The 10,365-nt window shown below is 39.7% G+C and overlaps 1 protein-coding gene across 2 annotated transcripts in view; it reads left to right on the forward strand.

The window, feature by feature from the left end:
* The window catches only part of ncaph (non-SMC condensin I complex, subunit H), a 16,340-nt gene extending 6,646 nt beyond the window's left edge, over window positions 1-9,694 (forward strand). For both annotated transcript variants that reach the window (XM_050051176.1, XM_050051177.1), the window contains exons 9-18: window positions 640-839; window positions 1,276-1,421; window positions 1,924-2,030; window positions 3,274-3,393; window positions 3,727-3,834; window positions 5,089-5,232; window positions 6,959-7,069; window positions 7,230-7,306; window positions 7,759-7,834; window positions 9,290-9,694. In XM_050051176.1, coding sequence (XP_049907133.1) covers window positions 640-839; window positions 1,276-1,421; window positions 1,924-2,030; window positions 3,274-3,393; window positions 3,727-3,834; window positions 5,089-5,232; window positions 6,959-7,069; window positions 7,230-7,306; window positions 7,759-7,834; window positions 9,290-9,349 — 1,149 coding nt within the window. In that variant the 3' untranslated portion in view covers window positions 9,350-9,694. The remainder of the gene's footprint in view (window positions 1-639; window positions 840-1,275; window positions 1,422-1,923; window positions 2,031-3,273; window positions 3,394-3,726; window positions 3,835-5,088; window positions 5,233-6,958; window positions 7,070-7,229; window positions 7,307-7,758; window positions 7,835-9,289) is intronic.
* Window positions 9,695-10,365: the final 671 nt, after the last annotated feature.

Below are 10,365 nucleotides of genomic sequence, written 5' to 3' on the forward strand. Positions count from 1 at the left end.
GTTTAATTGATGATTATGTTAGTTTGTCCAAATACTTATGAGCCCTTAAAGTTGGGGGACTGTGTGAAGAAATGGTTGTAATTCCTACACGGTTCATACTACATTTTTGAAAAAAGCCTTAAATGAAAGCTGAGAGTCTGCACTTTAAGCAGGTATTCATTGTTTCATTTAAAACCCATTGTGGTGGTGTACAGAGCCAAAATGATGACAATTGTATCATTGTCCAAATAATTATGGACCTGACTGTATATAAGCACACAAATGCTAAAAAAAAAAACAGCAGACACTTTTCCATAGAAAAAGGAGCAGATGTTGGTAAGAACTTACAGGCTCTCAATTCAAAGCTGGAACCATAGTGCCCAGTTGTTAAGATCTTGTCTAAGGGACACTACTGTCAGGGTGCTAACGCATCAAGATGACCTTTGAAAAACTTCACCAAAAAAGACCAATGCCTGCATCACCTGATATCTGCTGTTAAAATGTGCATGTCAACATGCTGCAAAGACTCCGGTGACAACCAATTTAACATCCAGAAATCTTCTCTAGGACTGCAGCTCGGGATCTACGGCCATATGGTTCAGTCAAATCAACTGCATGCTTTTATTTACAGAGACAGTGTGACTGTGCATTTTCTTTCAGACCATGAATCAGCTTTTGGAGAAGATGAAGCAAGGCGAACACGTGTTTGATGTGAACGCTGAGCCCGAGCCTGAGCCTGAGCCTGAAGAAGATGACTGCCCTGACTTTGACGCTGACTATGAGGAGGGACTGGGTGACTGTGAGGAGAAAAACAAGGAATACAAGGAGGGTTGTGAGGCCTCTGGTTCTGGCAAAGGAAGGTAAGATGGTGAATTGTAGGTTGGTTAACAATAATGTTTGTCCTCAGCTGAGAGGTAGAGGAACTCTTTTACCACAGACCTTCAGATTAATTTATTTTTCTGATGTTGTTTTATAGTGTTAGGCTCAACTTTCTAGAGGTTGCCCCTTTTCTCTGTCTCTGTCTGCACTCTATCTCTTTGCTTTCCTATTGCTGTTTATACCTTGTGTTAGGATAAGAGAATGTCCTTCATACAGGAAGAGAGCCTCTTCTTCTTAATGCCTACTTAAGCTTGCAAGTTTGAAATGCATTATGTAATCTTGGGGGTAAAGTAATTGCATTGCCTATTACTACTAGGAGAATATGTATTTGGTTTGTTAGACCATACTGAATGGGTCAAAACCCAACTCTTAATGCTGGTTTGAATGGTTTGTCATGCTGGTGTGATGGTGATGCAGAGATGTGATTCCAATCGGAGAAGGAGACATCGCCACCATGTGTCTACAGCTGTCCTCTCAGCCCAGGGAGTACTCATACTTCAGCCCCAGGACCATGGCCACATGGGCTGGACCCGGCTACTGGCAGTTCAAGCCAAAGCACAAGTGTGAGTGAATATTATAGTTTAACACATAATAAGAGACAATTGAGGTGTCAAAGTAGACAAGTGCTCTTGAACAAGACATGTTGCTTATTATTTGTCCATGGACTTGATATATGTAGGCAGACTAGTGCTAAAACCAAACGATAAACATATTTTGCTTTTAATGTCTTGTAATGGGAGTTAATGTGGCCTCAACCTGCTGCATTTCTTCTCTTTGTGCCGTCTTAATGTGGAGCTTACCACGGTGATTCTAGTTTCAGCCAATTAGTCAGCCCATTATATATAATGCCAGAAATGTAGCAGAAATGCATTTGGATGCTGTGTTATACTGCAACATTATGTATACACATTAGGCTTATTTCTGTGATTCAAGGGATACATTAGGCTTTCACATTTTCTGTAACAGGTGACATGATTTTCTGATGGTTGACCTCTCCTGCTGAATGTGGGCAGAGTAACAATTATCTGTCTCACCGTATGTTTCTGTGTACTTAATCTGCCATAGTGGACCATTTGCCTGACAAGGAGACGCGTAAACGAAAGCCCAAAAAGACCTTTGAAATAGACTTCAATGATGATGTCAACTTCGACACCTACTTCCGCACCACAAGAGTAAGTACACAACATAGTACAAACACAACATATTCACAGTTTTTAAGGATTGGTGTGATAATGGAGACATATGCTTATTTTCTTTCTTACCAAGAGGTAGATGAGAAGATTTTTCCTCTCATCTATAAGGTATATATATATATATATATATATATATAGCTAGAGCCAGCGGTTGGCTTAGCTAAGCATAAAAACATGAAATGAGGTAAAAGCAAACCTTGCTCGGTCCAGAAGTATCAAATTTCAATAATTAATTCTTTTTTGTACAAATTAAACAATTAAGCTATAACGTGTTGGCGAGTTTTAAAGGTGCTGATAGGTAGGTGTTGTTACCTTCGGACAATTTGGTTCCAACAGTCTTTTAACAGTCAAAATCTTTTAGTTGATTTTATGTCTTTTCGCTCAGGGGTATCTCCAACTACATTTGAAATGGTTCATTTTTAGGGTACATACCTTGTACTGTATTTAATCGTATATTTTATCATGTATAGATATAGACAGTTCTTAATTATGAAAATTGAACTGTGACAAATGCACCAAAAGATCATAATGATCTCTTAATAACCTGCATATTCTCATCTGGAATCATAACAGTCTTTCATTATAAACTTAAGTTAAAAAAATGTCTTGTGTCAAATCATCAACATTTTAATCTAGGTTACTCAGTCACCAACAAACAACGAACAGGGTCCAACAACAGAGCCAGAGGTGGTCCATCTCAACAATGTTTCATCTGTCGAAATGTGGAGGCATCAAGGCTATAACGTGTTACTACTTGGTGTAGTAGCCATAGCAACACAACAGCCACCACTTTGGGAATTATTTTTGATGCAGCTGGTGTCACAGCTACAGCTCTGGAGGTCTTCCTGACATTCGGGAAGTCTGGTTTTAGCTGTTCATGAACAAAGATGAATACTTAACCAAGCACAGCACTCTATCCTGGACTGACAACATGCGGGAAATTAAGCTACTCTGGTAGTTTTAAATTATCATTATTCAATCATTATGAACATGTGAGACAGCTACAGTTGCTTAACTGAGTGCATGTATTGGCACATAGCTCCACAATACACAAAAAAATCTTAAGTTAATGAGCAGTGTCACTGCCTGTAGCAATTTGACCAAAATCCCCCAGTACAGTCAAATTAAGAGCTTGTGAGTTAAAAAATGTAGGAAATCTAAAAAAAACAAAACAAAAGGAGAATGTGAAGTGAATCTGACATTGTCTGCCTTCCTTTCACAGGCTGCCACCACTAACACCAAGTCTGCCCTGAGTGCAAGCAATAAGAAAACAACTCTGCCAGCAGACTTCCAGTTTCCCCCAGAGACTCTGTCCCAGCTCAGCCTCAAACCCTCCAGCTCGGTGAGTCTTCATTACTCCTGTCAGCTGACAGAGCTCATGGAAGAGCACAAACATGGACATCAGCTTCAGCACTGAAATTAGTTGTATGTTGGCTTAAGTATGACATCATTATCAATTCAGTCCAGACAAGGATCAGAAAAAATGTACAGCAATCTCATAACTCTCGCAGTCGTTAGCCTTTTACATTTGACTTTCCACGAAAGACATGCTAGCAGTCATCATATAATGTCCTCTGAGTATCTCTAACTAAAAACGATTGTCTGTGATGTGTTAACTAAATAAACATCATTTGTGTTGTGTTCAGAAGGATGTTTTTGGTTTTGTTTGCTCTAGTTGAGTCAAGAAGGTCAGAAGAGGCTGTCTGGGGAGCTTGGAGAAGGCATTGGAGATTACGACTACAACAACGCCAACGACACAGCCAACTTCTGTCCAGGGCTTCAGGTCTGAACTCAGCCTGTTTGTATGGCTTTTGATTTACTGGGGTTTTTGTCTGTTTGATTTTACTGTATTTTAACAGACTATCAGTAGGGTCATCCCTACTCCTTAGATAAAGAAAGTTCTTTGGCTTTAAGATAGTATAGGTATTAGGGGTGTAAATCACCAGTTTCATCACAATATGATATTATATCGATTCTTTGGACAACAATACAATATTTGCTGATAGCACAAAGTCTACCATTATACAGTTTCGATTTGATGTAATTCAGGGGCCTGTGATCAATATGAGACAATATTATATGCCCATTTATCACAGTCTGTTACAGAAGAAGCTGCCACCCCTTTTTTTCTGCTTTTGGCCATAAAAGATTAAAACAACACATAAATAATATAAATTATTGTAACCACTTGAGTTCAGTAAAGTTTACTTTATACTGACTCCACTTACACATACAAAACAGAACAATAACCCTCAGGGCTTTCTGCCAGAGAGCCCTCTCTGGAAGTTTTATTTTAACCCAAACCATGATCTTTTTCTCAAACGTCAGGGCAATCTGGCTGAAGTCCCCCGAAGGCAGATTTCTCCCAACAGCCATAAAACATGAATTTACAATAATGTTATTTTTTAGGGAGCTAAAATACATTTTGCTGCTGACCACTCCACAGCAGTACATTGCTTAGCTGCATGTCAGACTCAAGTCTGCTTCTCCAAATAGGGGCCTGCTGATTGAGATCTGTTGTATACAATATACTGACTATGGATAAATACACCATACGACTCCACTTTAAAAGATCTAAAACATCCCTTTAATGTTACTGAATCTCTCTCTTACCCTCAAACCAGCAGCATCACCACAAGCTACGCTGGTTGCTAGTGCACATAGTCATGACAGAAACGCAACACACTGCAAGCAATATTGTTAATATCATGATGTGACACTTTTTTAATCACATTAAGATTAATACTGGTATAATAAGATATGATATGGCACACCCCAGCAGAGGGATTGAGAGTGAGTGAGTAGGGAGGATCTTTAGGGCATATGGCAGTTTACCATGATCAAACCTGTGATTTATCAGCCCATCTTCCACTGTTGGATGATTCTGTTGGCAAACCAAATACTGTACTGTTAAATGTGAGGACTTCCTATCTCCCAAGGAACCAAAGATAGAGGATTGTCATCAAAATTAAAACTGATTAGGAACCACATCTCAGATTTTCAATCTTTTGGCATATCTGTCCATCTTTCTCTTCAGGGGGCAGACAGTGATGATGACGTCGAAGGGTTTGCTGGTTCAGACGATACACAGCCTTCAGGTGACAGTATACCACCGCCCTCTCAAGCTCTAGAGGGCATCTCAACCTATGGGGAGGAGGATCTGGTCCCTGAACCACACAGGGTAAGTAACACATGGTTTTAGTGCACTGTAGATGGCAACTTTGTACAATGGTGAATTCAAAATTTCTTAGAGTACAATTTTAGTACCTGATATCTTTTACAGTCTGTAACTCTGAACCTGACAAAATACTTAAGTTCACTCTACACAACGTTCAAAGTCGTCAGATTGCTGCACAGTTCACACTACACACCTTGCTGTCTTGCAATCGGGAGTCTTGAAGTCATCATAGTTTTCACAATACATGACCGGTAACGGGGTCACACACTACAAGATCTTTCACCAGGAGGAATCCCCAGTCAGTATGTCATGATGCACAGGTCGATACAATGTGGGGTCCAGCTGGTGTCAGAGTCAAAAAGTGACAAAACAGCATATCAAGAAAGTTATTAGGATAATAATTACCTACAGAAACATTGTGTGCAATAGTCCACCTTCCCGTCCACTGTCTCTGTCACCTTGGAAAGTGCCGCAGCGCCACATGTCTCTGTCCTCAATCCATGTGTGCGCTCTCATTGGCTGTAGCTCACCAACAGGTTCTAGCATTTAGCACACTAGATATCTGGGGAACGTCTGCAATACATTTGAGAGCCTCTTGGCTCGTGTCTTTGAACAGTTCACACATAGCTCCCGAGTGCAAAGTTATGAGTACCAAGCCAACAGAATCAGAATCAGAATCAGAAATACTTTATTGATCCCCGAGGGGAAATTATTTATGTTACAGGTGCTCCTTGCAAGAGAGGAAAGATACGTGAAAATATAAGAAATTTAAACAATAGTATTTACAAATATATAGTTAAATAAACAGGAATTATTAACAAACATAAACGTAAATAAATATATATATATATACATATATATTGTAAACTGAACAAGATTATTTACACAAACAGCGACAGTGCTCTGATCTGGGGCTTTTGTCGGGGAGCTCCAAACACTGATGGCAGGTGAAAAACCATAGCTGAAGTCATGTAGTAAGCCTGAAGGTTAAGGGCACATTTTAAGGCTCAGACACTCCAGACCGATATCAAAGAACTCACGGTGACTTGTGACTGTTACTGCTGCATCGCCTCACATCACCTGTGTCTCAGCCAAAAAGTTGCATTTGACCACACCCCAAAGATTACAGCCAATAGCCCCCTAGCATATATGTTTTTGTGCCTGTGTGAGAGGAAATAACTGTCTGTACTAGCAGGCAGCACTCGTCTGTGTTTGTCATTCAAAATGGAAACCGGAGGACAGACAGGACAGAGTCAAGACACTAGTTAGCCAGTGAGCACAATAACAACAACACCAGATATTAAAAAACAAAAACAAAGGATATTTACCATTTCTGCTATAGAGCTCAATGGCTAACAAGTTTGTTTCGATATCACGTCCTCTCGACTTTAGTCGTTTGTTTACTTGGCTCACTTTCATTTTTCTTCTCAACTCATGTGCTGAGCTGAACTGCCAGTTAGAGTGATTCACTTACCAACGGGCTCCACTATCTCCAACGCTAATTTAGCATACTGAATTGTCCCCCCCAAAAAAAGACAGTGCGGGACACACTGCGGAAAGTAGAGCAAACAGACGATCACTGACGGCCCAACATTGATCTGTGGACCTGTTAGTGTGTCAGGGCCCTTACACAAATGATTGTACTCATCATGGATTGGACTAATTATGATAAAAGTTTTTTGCCAGCAGTTTTTCCACGCTTATACTTACATTATTGTGCGTTCTGTAGGTCAACAAGATTGAGATCAACTATGCTAAGACGGCAAAGAAAATGGACATGAAGCGACTCAAGAACGGCATGTGGACTCTCCTGACTGAAAGCCCAGAAAAACCCACAGAGGTAAATTACACCGACTGACTGAAACTCTGGTCTGTGTTCATTGCTCACATTTGGTGGGTAGTGTAGATATGCAGCCAGTCAAAAATTCAGATGTGTATATCTGTGTACTGCTCATTGTACTAGTCTGTTTTATTAGTTCATACCATGATGTTCCCTACAGGAGGTGGATACTGTGGAGAAACCACAAGTGTGTGGGGAGAAAGTCTTCAGTCAGACCACAAAGACACTTCTTCAAAGGTACCAGCAGACCTCCTACCATGCTTGCCATGGCCTAGCACTAATGAGGAGCAATAATATATGGAGGCGTAGATTCAAATACAATCTTCTTTTATGTGTTTATTATTGCAAAGAATTATTTTCATCTGGAGAGATATATTGCTTTGTTTGATATGTAGAATATAACGACTGGCCACAGTCTTTAAATCCCATTAAGAACATTGTAGGCCTAATACACGCTTAACAAACAACACCTGGAAGAAGATCAGCTCTGCACTCACATAGTAGAGAATCAGAAATACTTTAGAGTAGCACCCAGCACCCAACGTTGTGTTTTCCAGGAAGTTAAAGATGCGGCATGTGTCCTGGGCCTTAAATGCACTAGGTTTGAAGAGCATGATTGATGGAATGTAACACTTATTGTTTATGCCTGTTTCTCTTTTTTCTCTTCTCTTTGTCCCTGTCTTGTCCAGATTACCAAACACGATGGCTCAGAATCTGTCGGTGCCTCTGGCTTTTGTCGCTCTGCTTCATCTTGCCAATGAAAAGGTGATTTATTTTTTTTGTTATGGCTGGGTTTTTAATAGGCAAAAAGGAAATTGCATTGTTGTGTTGGTCAAAGTCTAGCAAAAAAAAAAAAAAAGAGGAAAAAAATATTGATATGTAAAAGGTTTGAAAATGTAAAATAATACTCAACATTTTGAGAGTTAGGGTTATTTAGTCTCTTGCAGAGTCAGATTAGAGGATCGATACAACTCTCATATCTGTCCATTAAATATGAAGCTACAGCCAGCAGCTGTTTTGCATAGCTTAGCATAAAAAAAAACAGCTAGCCTGACGGTATTCGGAGGAAAAAATCTGCCAATTTGTGGTATTGCAAGGGATCATGTGCCACACTATTTCTTGGCTGGGAATGGCAACTTTTTCAATGGCTGCCAGACAACTTCTCCCAGCCAAAAAATAGTGCATAACATAACTTTGCCCCTTGAAATTTGTACGGATGAAACATGTGAGAAATAACATGTTACGTAATGAGCTTTAGAGTTGAAAGCAGATTTTGTTACCTTTGGATGGAGCCAGGCTAGCTGTTACAGACTAGTTTCAGTCTTTGTTCTGGGCCAGCCAAGTGGCTGTTGCCTGAGTCCAGACCTTTAAATCCACCCGCTCCACAATGTTGACTGATAAGTCTGGCAATGTGACATGAAACAGCAGTTTCTCAGTTAGAAAACAATCGATCCAGTGAGAGCTGTGGGGGGACTAACGATTAGCCAATCAGTTCCATGGATGGGACTAACACAGTTGTCAAGCTGTGTGCCAAACCTAGTGAGGAGTTATAAAAATGGCGACCACTACGGACAAGATAGATGCTGCTATTAAGGCTGCTCTCATCATGTTATCAATATCGTCCAACATTGTTGTTTGTTTTTACTTGCTCTAATCTTGAAACCTCGACAAAGCAAGTATGTTGGCATGTCTACACATCTGTGTGGACTTAAAATGCCATTTGATTCAGGCAGGTACATTGGTCTCTTGGGGAAAATCAACATCAGGTATGATTCACTGTTCTGAAAAGTCCCGAAAGTACTTTTAACTCGAAGTAACCTTAACCGCAATACTGAAGCAACACTGTATATAAATAATTGAAGAAAAAAAAAAAGCGCCACTCTTTTTTTCTTTCTTTGCTCCTGCTCTGAGTGATATAATGTAGTCAAAGCTAAAGAAATTTGTACATGTTTAATACACACTGTAGTGTATTCGGCTGCTCATAGTAGTGTTCTCCACTAAAATATTAATTTCCTGTAGACGTAACATGAAATACCTGAATCTAAGAATGTAAAACAGAAAGTATTTTGAAGGGTAAAATGTGTACAAAACCTTTTGCTATGTCTTACAAACAGTGTAACTGAAGTGGTCTTATAAGAACATGTGGCTGTCTATTTAAAAAATGTAATCATGTCTATTGATTGTTGTGTACAATGTGGAATATGTTTTGTTTTTTTACAGAATTTGGAGCTGGTGAAGGTTGATGACATGTCAGATATCATCATCAGACAAGGCCGCTGAGGAGAAATGAGCAATGGGATGTTGTATGTTTGAGAATGGCTGCTGTTCTCCTTATTCATCTCTTTTACCCTTTACTGTATATTATGTGATGTTTCTCTGTGACATGCTCTCATTTAGATTTAGTTTTTTTTTCTTTTTCATTTTCTAGCAAATACAGTATGAAATAAGGAACTGTTCAAAGGTCAAATCTGCCTCTATTCCTTTAGTAGGGTTTGCCTTTTCCTTTATTCTGTACTCTCGACGCTTCTCCTGTCTGTAGATTATTTAACTGCTCGACCACCGCACAAATAATGTATATTGTTAAAAGAAATAAAAGCTTTTCTCTAAAACCTGCTGTAGAGGTTCATTCCAAGTCATAAGGCCTTTTTCACTCCAATTATGTTTTCAGTATTGCAATAGACAGTATTTTTTAGCATAATTGCTAAAGACTTCCAGGCAGACTGTTTTCCAAAATTGTCATAATTGCTTTTAACTGCTTATGATTCAGAGCAGCCTGCAAAGGTTGTCTCACATGACAGCAGGAAATGAGCAGTGTTCGAGCCTTACCACCGCCTTCCTACATAGAGGTGAAACCGGTTGGCCAGGGCTGGTGTGGCTGGCTGGGTGGGACTTGTTATGACATCAGTACTTTAAGGAGCTACAGGACAGGGAGGAGTCACTCAGTCAGCTGAGAAAGACAGCAAAGCCCCAGCAGTTCTATGGTCTTTGTTAGAGTTCAATTTTACTGTCAATGATTAATTTTTTTTAAAAATGAATAGGAATGACTCTAATCCCACAATGTCAACATTATCAGTTCCTAATGTGGATCATTTTCTTCCCACAAACAACATCCCTTATCTAATCAAATGGGATCTGTGACATGGAACGCTGCTGCTGACGAAGAGATACTGGGCTATTGTGTTATGGAATGAGCTGCAATGATCGTAATGCACATATGCAATCAGCAATACAACAATCAAGAAAATAAGCTATAATGTTGTCAACTTCGACCTGACAGTGCATTTCTGACACTTTAG

The sequence above is a fragment of the Epinephelus moara genome, chromosome 8 (assembly GCF_006386435.1).
Source record: "Epinephelus moara isolate mb chromosome 8, YSFRI_EMoa_1.0, whole genome shotgun sequence".
Classification (NCBI taxonomy): Eukaryota; Metazoa; Chordata; class Actinopteri; order Perciformes; family Serranidae; genus Epinephelus; species Epinephelus moara.